General features: G+C 41.4%; 1 protein-coding gene across 1 annotated transcript in view; it reads right to left on the reverse strand.

The window, feature by feature from the left end:
* Positions 1-16,961, reverse strand: part of Csmd1 (CUB and Sushi multiple domains 1) — a 1,460,794-nt gene that overhangs the window by 493,964 nt on the left and 949,869 nt on the right. Inside the window, exon 7 of the mRNA XM_051182080.1 lies at positions 359-436. Coding sequence (XP_051038037.1) covers positions 359-436 — 78 coding nt within the window. The remainder of the gene's footprint in view (positions 1-358; positions 437-16,961) is intronic.

Here is a 16,961-nt window from a genome sequence, read left to right on the forward strand (position 1 = left end):
GACTCAAAGTCCTAGCTCCCCTTTTCCAAAGACAAATCTAGTGTTTGCTGCAAGTGGAGTAACTGCACAGAGAAGAGATCCCTCCAGATGTCTCTGTGAGTAACAGGATTTTAAGAAAGAAATCTTTGAGGCCTAATCTTTTACAGGGAAGAGAGGAGGCATGGTTGGGGTTTGTTTCAGGAGTAAGATAATTTGTCAACAGGCCGTTTTTCTTTCTCCTCAGAAAAATCTTTCAAAGCAGAAGAGAAGAACAGTTGGGGTAGAAGCACCATCTCAGAGAATGAAATTAGGGACCATTCAATCCACTCCTGTTTTCCCCTCTAGCTGTTGCTCCTCATATAGAAAGAAAGTGACTCACAGACAGAGTTTTTGTGGCTGCTGTCCTTGCTCGGTAGCATCTTGACTCCCCTGGACTTCAGCTCAATCGCCTTTTTCACTGAAAGAAAGACACAAACAGGTTACCAGATGAGACTTGGAGTTTACAAAAAGCCATCCTTTAATCTCACAGCAAACTCAATCTTAACACCCTTCTACCAACTTGAGAGGCACCACGATCTAAGAGAACAATGAGATGAAACAGATGGAAAACAGGTGACAAATACTTCAGGCAGGCTTCTCTGCAGCAAAATATATCTCACCATCATGTATTTAGAGGTGAACTCAGCTCCCACACACCACCAAGTCTCACCAGCCACACAGGGTAAGTTGGACTTTCAGTTTTTCACAGTGACCCCGACTCTACTGCTTTCTAAATAATTTGTGATACTCATTTGTGTCTTTCGAAAAAAATGGATGTTGGTCATTCATGCATTCATATTTATTCAACCACTTAAATTTTATCAAATGGTTTTAATAGGCAGCAGTGAGTGAATGCCATGCTCAGAATACTGTAAGTGAAAAGGGAAAAAGAAAGTCTCTTTCTCCCCCCTCCCCTCCCTCCCTCCATTCCTTCTTTTCGCCTCCCTCCCCTCTTTTCTCACCCCCCCCCCGCCTTTTCCAGCAGACCTTTCCCGTGGTGTGCAAGGATGTCCTGCACTGTAGTTTTATCTCTCAGATTTGATAAAGACCTGAAACTGAGTGTGAGCCAAAGTCTGTCTGAGTAACCCCTTGCTTAAAAAAAAAAAAAAAAAAAAAAAAAAAAAAAAAAAGATAAAATAGGGGAAAGAGCTGGGTGGAAAATGTGCATGGCCCTCCTCTTCCTCTTCTCTTATTGCTCTGGACTCCCCTTTCTTGGCTTTCCTCTCAAGAACTCATCCTGAAGTCTAAGTATCAGTCGGTTTATTTCTCTGAAGGAGACTGCATAGAGTGAGTAAAGGTGGCCAGCAGCCCACTTCTTCATAGTTTGCTCCTACAGCTCAGTGCTGTCAAATGTTTCAGCTAAAGACAGGGCAATCAAACTAGAAGCCGGACAAGCTGCTGCTTAGCCCACATAGCTCCACCTCATTACTCTATGCCTTGCCTATTCCTAAGTGTCTTTGGCAGTAGCCTCCTTCTGCCCAGGAGAAGAGGAAACTTGAGACCCTACCTCAAGACTGAACACAACCCCACAGAAAGCACTGAGCAAAAGCAAGATGAACTTATGGTCTACATGTTTCCTTGGCCTTCCCTAGAGTCAGAGAAAAAGAGAGACTATTGGTGCCTCTGATTCTACTTCCTTTTTTTCTTTTTTTTAATTCTTCTAGAACAACAAAATGAAGGCAGTTATCTGCCAGCTACCACCTCTCTCATAAAAAGTAAGCTGTGTCGATTCTGGAAGAGGATGGGTCTTCTCATTGCTGAGTGAAAACCATTCACTGAAGGGAATTTTACAGAGTGACAGAAGCAGAAGACCCTCTAAGATGATCAGGGAATGACCTAGACAACGTCTTACTGGTAGAGTCCCCTCTACCAGATGTCTATCTACCTTGGTATCCTGGCAAACAGAATACAATAACTCAGTCTGTACAGGAGTCAGGACTGTGTTCAAGAGACCCTAGCCAAATTAAGGCCTTGTTCTAATGTCTGCTTGTGCTGCTGGGACAGCAATGTTAGATGTTTGATCAGCAGAAATCTGTGAAAGCATTTGATATTGAATGATTTCTCAGATTCTTCCTTTTTATATGAACTTCATCATTCAGAAGGCCCTTTTCAGTGTGGGGGAGGCTTCTATTTACTTACTTCTTGTCATAGCCAAAGAACTGGCCTTCAATTTATAATCTTTGTTAATCATAAACCGAAATATGTTGAATTCTATGCCAGGTATCAGTGGTTACAGATGTGAACCCAGCTTTTGCTTCAGCTACTATCTCTGCTGTCTGCTGCCATTCTTCCCGGCTGTAACCAGTCTTATTCTTCTAGAACCATAACCCTAATAAACCCTTCTTTCTATGGCTGCCTTGATCAATAATTTTTATCATAACAACAGAAAAGTACCCAATGCATTGGCACATACTCCAGTGCCATGACAGCTGACAATGGCCACAAATCACCTAGAAAAGAATGAGCCTTAGGAAAACAAACAAACAAACAACAACAAAATAAAAACAAAATCCCCACAGAGTCTGAATTTCAAGAATATCTTTGCCCATTCACACACATACACAAAAAAGACATAAATACCCCCTACCCCCCACACACACTTCATTCATTTGCTATATATCTAGACAAGAAGCTGATATTCGAGTTTATCTCTCCTTCAGTTATTGGCCAATAATGATTATCTTCACAAATAAAATGCAAATTGTTTCAAACAAATTTAACATTCCCCATAAGAAGATAAAAACTATGGATAAACTCAACCAGCATCAGCAAACTGTCAAATCTGTAAGCCAATCTCTGTCAATTTACAGACCCAGGGTTCAGTCAAAATAGAAATCCCGTTTATTTACCAAGAAAATGATCATAATTTTGTTAGTGAATTTGTAGACTAAAAGCATTCTATTTAAGTGTTACATTCAAGGGCTGTCCATTCTTGGAAGACAGCTATATGCTCACCACTATCCTACCAACACTGCAACACTGCCCAAACTACTGCTTTTCTTATTAATGATAACAGCAGGGAAATTCTTAGACTGACATAGGTGTGTGTGTGGGGAGGGGTTGGTCAGAAACATTCTTGTGTCATAAATGCCCCTTTCTCACACAATGTCTACTATCATTATTTAATCAATACATTAATAACTCTAATCATTCTAATCAACTCTTTGTTATATAGATTGTCTTAACATATATCACAGAAGCACAGATGATATTTAATTTTTTAAACTTCTATTATTCATTTTCTTTTTTGTTGGTTTTTGTTTCCTGAGACAGGACCTCTCTGTGCAGCTCAGGCTTGCCTGAGAATCTTGACTCTTGTGAATCACCTTCCTAAATGCAGGGACTACAAGTGTGTGTCACCCCCAGGCTTCTTTATGTTAATCACTTTTTATTTAAGAGGCAATTACATTTTAGAACTTAGAGATGTATTTAGAAATATGTATGCTTTTTCTTATTGTCAGAAAGTAAAACTTTGATTCATTTTGGAATAACCAATCATCTTGTTTTATTGTTTAACACAAAATTATGCATTTAAAAAAAGGTCATGCCTTGAGGTACTACAATTATTCACACTTCTTCACTACCCACAAAACTCATGTTTTTTCCACAACCTTTTACACCTCAGTCCTTTACAAACTGTTTCAAACATTAGGATGTGGAATTGTTTTTAAATTAATCAGTTGCTTCATTACTAAATCCAACATCATGATCCTCCCAATTAACACTGATTTTATTGCATTTTACATTGAAAAAGCCATAAAAGTCCAGATGATTTTATATTTTATACACATTTAATTCAAACCCAGTGTTAACCAGTCTGAGAGTTATGAACTGGCTAATTATTGCCCCAGCTTCTTAGTGTCTGTCAGGTATTAGTGTGATGGTCACATGATGGTGAATGCTGGCACAGTCACAGGGTCTCAACCATGGCTGCTCTGAGAATGAATGGACCATGTTCCCAAGATCCTTTCCACATCCTTGCCTGAGCTCACCGCCTCAAAAACATCTATCACTTTTGCTCATTTGTTTCTCTAAGATATATTTCTGATTTGTAACCCAGGCTAGCCTCAGATGCAGGTTTACCTCCCCTTGCTAGAATTGTAAGCAGAGGCCACTGATCCCAGCTTGACCGTTATCTTCCATCTTCCTTCCTATGTAACCAGCTTTTTCTTTCTTTCCTTATTTATTTATTTATTTATTTATTTATTATTTTTTTTCTACGGAGTGACTGATTTATTACTGAAGCATGTTATCTTATTCCAATTTCTCTCAGAAAACTCAAAACAAAAAGACACAAAGCAGAAAGAACATAACCAGGACACAGATGATAGAAACCTTCATTCTCGTTCTGAGAGCAGAGAGGCAAAATGTCTCTTTACATCCTTCCCTTTCCCTCTTGAGTCTGAAACAGATCTCTTCAAACTCAGATCCCACTTGGTTGTGGCTGAATGTGTTTCTTAGTTCTCCCCTCAGCCACTACTGAATATAAACCCTAGGACCCATGCTTATTATTCAGCCCTGGCTTAGTTTATCCCAGCACAGTGGCTGCTTCTGTTTACCAGGCTGACTTAACCTGTGGTATCTGCATAGAAATGCCATGTTTCTAAGCTTCCCATATACCCAGTTAGTCACATGGTCAAGGAAAGTGTTTTGATTATCTAGTAAAACCTATGATTGATGTTCACAAGCGATAACTATATTTGACACATGGCTTTCGAAGTTAGAGCTTATTTGAGGTGGCAAAGAAACCTGCTTCTTAACTAGAAATCACTACTGGCTTACTCATTGATTATTACTTAAGCATATTAATAATTGTAGTAATAAGCATTTACATTTAAAAAACTACCTTCCTCCTTCTGGGCTGGGGATCAAACAAGGGGTGACTGGCAAGCACTCTTCTGTTGAGATAGCTCCCATCCCTAAAGATTTCCTTTTAACCTTTTATCATATTGCATGACACACATGTGAAGAATTATCAAACTATACATATAATATCCCAGACTTAAGCTGAGTAAATATATAACATTTTCTCAGCATTCTTTTAATGAATTCACATGTTAGGTTTTATGGACTTATGTTAAATGCCTCTTGATATCAGCCACATCATGATAAAAGTTAAAGAGGCACAAACTTAGAATCTGCTTTTGTGAAAAAGCCCAAACACCACAGAAGTCTGCCAGCTCCACAAATCATCATGGCAGCCTTGACATCTGGGCTTCACCTGTGTCTCCCTGTTTCCTTTGCTATGGATGAATGTACCAAGACAAGTCATTCTCCTAACCCTGAAGTCCACCTTGGGTGTAGGGACAGAAAACTTGACAGGACAGGCCTCTGAGGTAAGCATCCATCAGGATGACCTACAACATGGAGCACAAGCAATCATTACTGAGAACCTGGTCGTATCAAGCCATAAGGACTTGTTCATTCCTCCTTAAAGGCCCAGAGCTGAGAAGATGATGGGCAGGTCTCCCTGAGAGCCTCACTGTGACTTCCTCTTGCCCAGTTCTGCCTCTGCTTACACCTAAAGTTCACACCGTTACCTCCACAACAGACCTCAAAAGTCAATCAACTCCTTTATCTGGTCCTCTCCCCAGTGCGGACACATGAAATAAATCTTCCCTCTCCGACTTTCACTGCCATTCATCTCTTTAGCTGCTGTACTAGGGAACAAGCAGGGGAGCCAGATTTACAGGCTGCCTGGGACTAAGCTGTAACCCTACAATCGCCAGTTATAACATTGTCATACAGCATTGACATTGCTACCATCCTGTCATTCTACTTATGACTCTGTTTGTGGCTAGTGCATAAAACTTGAAAAGAACTTAAAGAAAATGATCAAGAGGAAATTAAAGAGAGGGAAAAGATCTCATTGCCCTGAGGCAACTTCTTGTTACAGTTTTAATTCCTTTCTTCCAAATCCCACGTGAGTTGTGTTAAGTTAACACAGCAAACTCATACAGACACCTATTGTTTTACTGGTTTTACAGAGAAAAAAAATAAAACTTCCTTTTTTTTTTTATTGGTTCTCTATTACGTCTTCCCATATTTCCCCTTGAAATGCTCTTAATGATGCTCATCTTTAGTATGAATTACACCTCTGCTCACTTCCTGGACTCCTGTGTAACACTGGAAACCTGCTGGCTTTGTGTTCAAATTCTGGCCTGTTTCTCTAAATAAACTGCTACAAGTAGGCTGTCACCCCATCAGACTCAATTGATTTCTAGAAAAGCTGTGTCAGCTCCCTCCCCAGGAATATCTTAACTGACCCTCACCTGTCATCAGCCAGTTTCAGACTAAGAGAAAACACTCACCAAGCAAGTAGCTGAAAATGAATCTCAGTTTTATTGGCATTTAAAGGAATGGATGCCCTCGCTGGCTTACTTTTTGATGTATATCTCAAAGAGGTGCCTCATCCTATGCAGGCTATTTTACAGGGAGCTTAATTGTTGCTGTGGCAAGTCTTTTTTAAATTCTAGAAATAACTGCTGTGTTGTCTTTACAAGGTCATCTCTCCCACAGTTCTCGTTATACAATTACACAAATGCAGGCATTCCTATGTTCCTATGGGATGTCAGTGTGCCCTTGAACAACAACCTTTGCAACGAACTAACATCTGTGCTCCAGGATCTAGACTATCAGACTTCAGTCCTGTGCTTAAATCAGCCAGTGTGCTCTGTCTGGGAATCAACTGGTGAAACTCAATGTAATAAGTGACACTAAGCATTATTAACAGTGCTATGTCTGGGTTTCCCTGCCAAGTGGTCACTGGAAACCTTTAGTATAAGTTTCACTTGAGATATTAAACAATCTTCTTACATGCATGTGTGTGGTGAGCAAATTATGTAGAGTCTGTGAATGTGTTATGCCAGAAAAGCACACAGACTGTCTGAGTTCCTTTAATAGGAATAAATTCACAAGCTGAGTCAATTCCATTGACTACAAAGTTCCAAGTTGTCCCTTCCCCCTGAGAGCTGGCTTTTGGTAAACAAAAACATCCTCAATTCAATCATAGTTACCAATAATAACACTCATTATACCCCACACATCAACATTGTATTATTTCCTTATTTTTTTATAATATTTGTCTGTATTTCTGTGTGTACGTGGGCCCATGTATGTGCTTACAGAAGCCAGAAAAAAGGTCTGCATACCCTGGAGCTGGAGTTAGAGGTAGTTAGTTTTGAGACATCCACTATGGGTCCCAGGAACCAAACTCCAGTCCTCTGTAAGCACAGAAGTGCTTTTAACTTCCCAATCATCTCTTCACCTTTAATGTTTTAAAAAAAAAAAAAAAACAGTAAAAGAAAAACATTGTCCTTCTGTCATAGTAATGGTTTTCAATGTTGAAACCAACCAAAGAAAGTGAATATAGGGCAACAGTGAGATAGCTCAGCAGTTAAAAGTACATATTGCCTTTCCAGAAGATCTAAGTTAAGTTCCTAGTACTCACGTCTGAAATCTTCAAGCTGCCTATACATTCAACTCCAGGGAATCCTATATCAACCCCCCTCCATGGTGTCCTACATGGACACAGTACTCATGGGTTTGTGTATACACACATATGTATAGATAAAAAACAAAAATAAATATATCTTTGATAAAACTGTATGACAGAATGGCTCAAGGATTGAAGAGGCCAACAAGGCTCAAGAGTTCAGAGGTCTCACTGAAGGCAGATACACAGACTTGATAAAGAGGCAGGAAGGCAGGAAGGCAGGAAGGCAGGAAGGCAGGAAGGCAGGCAGGAAGGCAGGAAGGCAGAAAGGCAGGAAGGCAGGAAGGCAGGAAGGCAGGAAGGCAGGAAGGCAGGAAGGCAGGAAGGCAGGAAGGGAGCCAATACAGCGGTTAGACATTGATGAACCCCCAGCTACATCACAGCTAGGGGTGCAAAGTAAGCTGCAGGTTTCCAGGGCTGAGGGCCTCAAGGTTGCACTGAGTTACTGAATTGATTCATAAGATCATGAGCACTGTGGAGATAAAGTCAAAGATCTGGACCAGATGGATTAATGGGGGATAGACAGAGGGAAGGCTGAGTGAGTGATGCCAACAGTGGGTAGAGCTGAGCTCGAGCCCTTGGGACAGTCAGGAGTCCTATGAGTCTCAGTCCTTTGATGCACACACTGAGTAGTCACATGACAGGTCAGTGGGTGTGCTACTATTTCAATATTGGTCGACATCTTCTTGGTGGGGTTCATGTGGGAGGTTTGTATCCTTCCCTCAGTCTGGAACAGTTGGTAAATTCTCAGAGCTGGTTTGTCTGACATGGTTTTCATATTCCTCTGTGCCCAACAGTCAAAATTTACTTTGCTATGTTCTAAGACGATCCCCTTCCATGTTCAGGAATAAGCCATTAATCAGTTTGTACCTCATAGTCAGCAATAGGCAGGGATTTGGAGTTACATAAACACAAGGAGTTCCACCTATGTGGATACCTTCCCAGTGGAGCCAAATGCTTCTCATAAAATGGAGTATACCAGGGCAAGATACACTCAGGAAACCACTGCTTTCTGTGATACCTTGGAGCAGAACACATACTGGTTGTCTATATTTTCGTGTATCTATCACCTATCATCCATCTCTTATCTATCATTTGTTACCCATCATCTATCTCTCATGTACCTAATATCTATCTGTCTGTCTACCTATCTATCTACCTACCTATCTATCCATCACCTATCTATATCTATTTCTAGCTATCATCTGTCTGCCTATCTATATCTATTTATCATATACCTATCTATCTTCCATCCATCTGTATCTATCATCTATAAATCATCTATATCTATTTACTATCTATCTATATACCTATCTATCTACCTACCTAGCTATCTATCTACCTATTTACATCGTATCATCTATCTATCTTCTCCCTGTCCACCTACTTACCTGTATGAGGTTACATCACACACAAATACTAGCATTTGGTTGTCTAGGCAGCGCCTATGGAAATCCCATGGAAACCCTGATGGGATAGTTCACTAGCTCAAAGGAAAATCACAGTAAAATTCTTGATCTTAAGGAAGATGATTAACTTCACCTGCCTCTGTGTTCTGAGCCACCTGAGACTATCCAGATAATGTATTTCCTGTGACTTAAGTGTGCAGCCATAAGTTCAGACAGGATTTGAGTTGTAACACATGAGATTAAAAGGTCATTTCACTTGCCCTTCAGGATTTATTGGTTCATTCTATAGAAGTTATTTTAACCCCTTCTCCCAAATAGAAGGAGAGAAGAAAGAACCAGAAGAAGACAGCAGAGGGGAGAGGGAAAATAAAGGGGTGGGAATGTGCCTGGACATGTAAACCTCTCCCAGGAGCTGGTACAGTTATTCCAAAACAACCACAGCCCCAAAGGGACTTCTTCCATTCTTGCACACCTAAGAGCTGTCTTCCTGTGTGGAAGTGTTTTCTGCAGTCCTCTCACTGGGCGACTGGAAGCCACAGTTCCTACCTCACTCACTAGCTGTGTTTCTATGGAAGTCCAGGTGTGGACAGAGCCCACAATCCCACTTCCAGGGACCCCTGACTCTTTTTGGACTTTTTTCCCTTAAACTCAGAGGCACAGCCTTGTTTCTGTGTTTTCTCTTCAACTAGGGAAAAGGCTTACATTTTAAAAACACTAAGATTCTATCTCCTCATTTCTGTTCTGAGCAGACAGTGTCAACTGAGAGGAAAATGGTTCAAAATGAGTTCCATTTTTCCCTCTTTTTTAAAAATATGGATTCAAGCTATTGAACTGGGCCTATCGGGTTCATGTAGCTAGTGTCTTGACCCATGGTTTCATCAAGCCCAGGCTGAAGAGTACACCAGGTAAAGCCAACTCCACAGCTATTGCACAGGAAGGAATTTCAGGACCAATTCATGTGAAGCAGAGTTGAAATTTATTTAAAGGAATTTAAGCACCAGGATGAATAGAAAGAGGGCATTCAAAAAGAGAATGAGACTCTCCTAAGAACGTGGGGACAGTCCTTAAGGTCTCAATTTATGATTTCTTCAGTAGCCATGATCACAGATCCTGATGGCATGGCATCTGAAGTTGTATCTCACGGTGTTATTGGAAAGCTAAATGAAACTATTGGGAGATCCTGAGTGCACCAGACAGGATTCAGTGATCAAGTAAACCACTAGGCATCTGGGAACCCAGAAGAATTAAGATGTTTTTACTGCAAGCAGAAGTTTGTAATCTGATTTGTGAAAATCCCAGAAAACATATAGGAAAGGAGTAAGACCCACTGAATGACCAGATATGCTCAGGCTTAAGTATGACATTGCTATTCAAACACTTTAAAAATATATATATATATATATAAGAACATACTTTGTTTCGTGTGTATAAGCATTTTGCCTGCATGTATGCCTGTGCACCACATATGTGTCTGGTGACCATGCAGATCAAAAGGGGGTATATTAGGTCTCCTGGAACTGGAGTTACAGATAGTTGTGAACCATAGTGTGGATGCTAAAAATATAACCCAAGTCCTCTGCAGGAGTAGCTAGTGCTCTTAAACACTGAGCCAAACCAACAGCTTTGATTTTATCTTTCTTATTTGAAAATATTGTGTGAATAGCATATACCTGTCTCTACATGGGCAATTTCCAGGCACATTTTGCTAATTGGAAAGCTAGACTCTCCACTGATGTGATGTGATTTCAACCACAATCCTGAGAGAGGCTTACTTTCTTTTCCCATGTTCAGGAATTTTCCCTCACTGTCCTGTTCAGTAACACCCATTGTGTCATAGATGTTATAATATAGGAGAATACATTGCAGCCAGGGTGTGGTGGCGCACACCTTTAATCCCAGCACTCGGGAGGCAGAGGCAGGCAGATCTCTGTTAGTTTGAGACTAGCCATGTCTACAGCTGGAACAACAGCTCGTTCCAGGACAGTCTCCAAAGCCATAGGAAACACTGTCTCAAAAAACAACAACAAAAATAAAAAAATAATACATTGCATAAATGACTATGGCATAGATCACTCCACAGGCAGTGCTAATAAGTATGGAACATGTGATATATGCTGTTCATAATCAATAACTAGCAACTGAATAAGAGATTCATGTATTCCCCATACTACAATTCCAATTATTTTGACATTAAGATTTATTTTTATTCATGTATATATGCATATGTATGTGTGCTTGTATATATGTATGTGTGCACATGTACATATACACACATGCATAAGGGGTTCACCTGAGTACAGTGCCCAGAGCGACCGGAGAGGGCACCAGATCTCCTGAATCTGGTGTTAGAAGTGATTGTGAGCTGTTTAAGAGGATGTGAGAACTGAACTCCAGTCCTCTGCAAGTGCAGTAAGTGCTAACTGCCAAGCCATCTCTTCAGCCCTGGAATAGACTTACTTTACTTATAAAACACTTGCTATGAATCATTAAGTTCTCTATGGTTTGACACCAGCAGCAGCCTCTTGGTTTAGTGTGTTCTGGACACATGGCTGGTCATTCCATAATATTCCCACAGGGAAAGGATGATCTTAAATCAGACTAATCAAATGTATCCACTTTGCTAAACGATGTGCAAATGCACTGCGAAGTGGCCTTGGGGGGAAATGACTTTGCTGACTCCTGAAATATAAGAAATCAGTCCATCCCTTGCTAGATACTGCAATGATGTTAGATGATCACCTATCCACGGTAGAACGGCCACACCATGCAAAGCAGTGATATTCTCCAACAACAAGGCTTTACTTGATCTAAAGCCTTATCTGGATCATGTACCCGATGCTAATAATGACTAATCTTCAGCTGTTCCTCCATGGACAGCATTTCCACTTTTGTGTCTGTCTAACCCATGGGGAGGGGGTTTTAATAGGAAAAGCCTCCTGGCACCACGGTGCTTTGGAAGTAGCTATGGGATATAATCTGTGTCCTGGGTCTCATTACAATGTCACCTGGCAGGTGAGCAATGTCCCCAGATCTCAGGCTCCTTCTCTGCTTAATAAAGATAATTATCACCTGCTTTGCAGAGGTCTGTGACAAGCAAATGAGGTAGCAAACAAACACCCAGGGGCTTCCTGGCCCTGCTACCTGTGAAAAAGTGCTTAAGCGGCTCTGTGCCGGCCAGCTTTGCCTCCACTTGTCCAAGAGGGTAGGGAACCAGTAACTCTTTACCTCCACTTTCCCCATCCACTTTATTCAAGATACTAAGGATGGATTTGTGACTGAGTTAGGAAAGCATAGAAGGTAACTCCCCTATATGGTGTTGTACACTTCTCTTGTAATAACATGGTTGCCTAGTTCCTTCACCTCATGCATCATCCATGCACACCCCTCTCCAAATAACATTAGTCATTTAATAAAACAAATGAATTTGATTGGAGAATACAGGGAGTGAGACGCAAGGAACAAAATCACTGGTTTTCCACCCTTGCAACATCTGGTGTCCATTCTTGCTGCCCTGCGCAACCCTTGCATAGGACAAGAAACTTTTTATGGTACTGGTCTGAGAGCGAGCAAGCTACTTATATCAGACCTCAGTAAGCATATGGGTCCCAGACCACATGACAAGCTGATAGCAGGGACCTCATATACAAGCACATATACAAGCTTTCTCCTCTTCTCCATGGCCTTTCCTGCCTCCATTCATTTCACTGAATTCACAGGGTTAATCTTTCAAAGGAGGTGACATCTCACAACAGGTAAGTTCAGTGTTGGTGGCTCAAGTCTTCATTCATTTTTTCCAGAAAAGAAATGCAGTATATTTCTGTTCCAGGAGTCAGGAGAGAGGCATCAATGCTGCCTGGCAGAAAGCAATACAGGGAGGCTGGGGATGGGGAGGGAGGGGTTGAGGCGGGTAGTGGGAGATCCCTATATCTCAAGCAGGCCTGTGAAGCCTAGGGAACCAGCACCGATCAAGAGATATTTGGAGATATGCTGGTGGGCCCAGAAAAATCAAGCTGGGCTGGGACAGCCATTTCTGTTGCCACCCTCCACACTACATAACTAAGAAGTTGCTTCATTTGTAAGGCAACCATTTTTCTTGAAATCATCTCCAACCTTTGACATCTGCAAAGGCTGAGCCTATGAGTAGGGTGTATGAGAGCAAAGACCTGAGTGAGTGAGAACCAGAGGTGTAAACATACAGATACACAGCCTTTTCCAGCCAGCCTCCCCCTTCATCCAAGCATGGTTCCCAGTACAGCATCCAGAGCATTGCCAAAGTTGTTCCCTAGTACCTGCCATCTGGTAGGATAGCACAGTAGACAAAAAGTGCAGTCCCCAAAACTCATAATGTCGAAGGGGCAACAAGGCTCCTGCAAGCTGACCTCTGATATTCACATCACACTTCCATTATTGTGGGAAACATCACAACTAAAAGCAACTTAGAGGAGAAAAGTGTTTATTTAGCTAAAACTTCCTAGTCCCAGTCCATCATTGAGGGAAGTCAAGGCAGGAACCTGGAGACAGGAACCAGGGAGGGGCCATGTTTACTGATTGACTCTTAGCTCTCTCAGTCCCATACTAAGTTAGTTCCTCATAAAGCACAGGACTACTTGCCTAAGGATTCTGCCTGCTGCAGTACACTGTGCCCTTCTGCCTCAGTTAATAACCAAGATAACCCCTCACAGTCCAGCCTGATGAAGGCAATTTCTCAGCTGAAGACTTTCTGGGCTGTGCCAAGTTGACAGCTGATGTGAGATAGGACAAGCAGAATGACACCACACCTAAATAAATGCAATGGCATTTATTTTTGGTTTGGCATGTTAATTAAATTTGCCTTCACAGTTTTTCTTTGGTTGTTATTATTTTGTCAATAGCATTATTTGGGGGCCTAAGCCACAAAACTTTGGGAAAGCTTCATTAATTTTAGTAAATAACATCAGATCAAAATTAATGTGGTGGGAGAAAGGAACAGAATTGGAAACTCTTCACAGGAGTATAGCACATTTCTAAATGAGCAACCACCAGAAGCTAATTCTGAGAGAGTAATTACAGGACATTTTCTGAGAGGGGCTATATGGAGAAATAGCAAAGAAGGGAGAGCTGTGATGAGCAGGTGGCAGTCTATGACGTGAACCACTGATGAGACATGTGTCACCAGCACATTTCCTCCTTGCTCATTACTTATCATCAGTGAGGAAAACAGACACCCTGAAAAATGTCTTCAACTTAGGCAAAAAGGAATTTAAAAGAGAGTAACCGACAAGTACAGCAGGCACACACACACACTTTTATGCACACATCTGTGCAAGAACACATACATGCACACAGGAATACATAGTACACACCGATGCACACCTATGTGCTTACATATATATACAGGCACATACATGCATATTCACACATATATGTGCCTACATACATACATACATACACATATACACATGCATATGTGCACACAAACACATATATGCAAAAATGCACATGTATAAATATGCATGTGTGTTATCTACACTGAGTTTCTATAAACACTAAGATGGAAAATGTTTCTGCTAGACTGAATCTGAAAAAGTATAGACAGCAACATGTTTATTAAGCCACTTGTCTTGTTTAAACTTTATATCTGCTCCAACATGGCAGAGCTGATGCCATTGCATCACAAAGAGAGCAATTCTCTGATCTGTGGGCTGCTCTCCGGTTTATAACCCAATTTATTTCTTGTCAGTATTTGCAGGATCCTGCCATTAATAAATCCCTTTAAAAGTACTCTAGTTGGAAAAGTCTCCATTGGTGACTTACTTGAGCCCACAGCCTGTGCAGCCAGCCCAATGCTCTGAGCATCACTGTGTTGCTTCTGTGTGGTGTATTAACATTCCCTTGTATCACCCATTACTGGTGGCATCACCACTCAGGGTACGAGGTGCTTCACTTTTTTAACTACTGGGAGGAATGCTGACCATCAAGATAATACAAGTCTGCAAGAACCGAACAACTAGAACTTGATAAATTTGCTGTGTCTCTCAGATACAGATCAAACATTCTGCAGAGACCACAGGATGCTGTCCAGTGCCCTGGTCTAACGCTTTCTACCTCATTCCCTTGAGACAGGATCTCTCATAAAACCAGGAACAAGGCTGTCAGCAAGTGAGCCCCAGACAACCCCATCTCCTTTCCCCCTTAGTACAAGCCAGATCCTCATGCTTACAAAGAAAGAATTCTTATCCACAGAGGCATGTCTTCAGCTCCTCCAAACACCAGCTCTAATGTGCAAACACTACCTTTTTATGGCCCAGGAACCTCCCCCACACAATGGAAAAAGACACTGCACTCCATGTCTCCATGCTCCACTATCTGGCAGTTGTGTATTTGGTCTGATCTGTCTTTGGGGGGCCTGGCAACATCATTTCTCCTCATTTCCTTTGGAGGAAGAGGAGGAGTCAATTTGTGTGGAGGCATAGTCTGGAGAAGGAGGTATACTGTGTGTCTTGGTCATGGTTTGCGATTCTGGCCAGAGATTAATAATGATGACATTGGTTATGGCTTCTTCAAAACACCTTGACCCTGCCCTGTTCCCAGAAGATAAGTCAGGAGTATAGCTGATGGGCAGGGTTGATTCAGTTTCAGCTTTTGGGAATTTAGAAAGGATAATTAAAATGAGAGGACCTGTAGGAACATGTGCTGAAATGGAAAAGATTAACTGAAGGAAATCAGAAATTAGATTCTGAATCATGAGACCAACAGAGAGGGAAGTACCAGAAATTGTGACCGGGTAGAAAGGACGAATCCCAGTATGTGCCTGCTGAGGACTGAGAACCAGGGAGCTGTAGGTTCTGGGTGTTTAGAAGTACATACACTACTAGACTTCCTTCTTAATTCATGAAAGTAAGTTCTTAAGTTCTCCTTTCATAAGTGAAGGAGCACTCCAGCCCTTTTAGAGTTGTTGAGTACATTTCTCTAACGGGACAGACAAGCTGAGGACATTTGGTCTCAGACCCTGGGTTTCTTGTTCAACACTAGAACACCATAGCAGACAATCTAAAAAAACATGCTGCTCTTATGAATTATTTGCTTAAAATTGTTGAATGACTTTCTGTCCCTGTGACTGTAAGAGCTTAGCACAGTATAGTCTATCAGAAGGGAAGAAAAGGCCTTGGTCTGAGCAGAGATTTCCCTGGCAACACCCCAGGCAAGCCCTAGGTAGGGTCAGGTGAGGCGGTTGCCTTGGGAACACAGAGCCTCCTTCAGGAGCTCAACACTATCAATTTAGCCCTTTTGCCTAAAGCCACCTCCTGGGGCAGGTGTTTGACAGGAAGCTGTGTTCTTCAGGAAAGCCAAAATCTCTTTGGCAGAAGGAACCTTCAGCAAGGCACTTAGGCTCTGTGGAGTTCAGGGTCACCACAATAAAACAATGAGGCCTTCTTTTCAAGTACCTTTCCCAATTGAACCCCTCAATGAAGTTAGTATTGAGAGAGCCTTGGAATAGCCCTGTCTCAGCACCAGCAACACACCAATCCAAGCACAGGAAACTTCAAACCCAAGAGGGACAGAGAAAGTGTCTCTAGAATGTCTGTTCCTGCCAGGAACGCCAGCCTCACATATGGGCACTGAGCTATGAAAACCTTTTCAAGATGCCTCATAGCAAATATCTTCTTTTTGCTCCTTCGATCAAAGTTTAATCCCAAATTCATTTAAAACAATATAAATAATTTTCAAAAGATGGAAAAAGTCACAAAATACCCCCTACTAAATTAAGCTCCAAGAATAGAATATGAGAAGCCACCCGTCCACCTGTTGTCATCAAACTACTAAGTTCAAGCTTTTGTATGAGATGCAACTTATTAACATTACTGGATCACACCAGAGTCAGGGGCTTAAAAAATGATGTAAACGCCATTTGAAATATATTTGTGCTTAAGCATATGCACCTATGTGCATGTTTCCTATAGTGAAAAGAAAAGTACCCCCAAAGAAGTGAAAACTGTCAGGAGCTAGAAATAATAATAACAATTGCATAGGACCTGAACAGATGGCTCAGTAGATAAAAG

Source organism: Phodopus roborovskii, unplaced genomic scaffold (genome assembly GCF_943737965.1).
Source record: "Phodopus roborovskii unplaced genomic scaffold, PHOROB, whole genome shotgun sequence".
In the NCBI taxonomy this organism is placed as follows: Eukaryota; Metazoa; Chordata; class Mammalia; order Rodentia; family Cricetidae; genus Phodopus; species Phodopus roborovskii.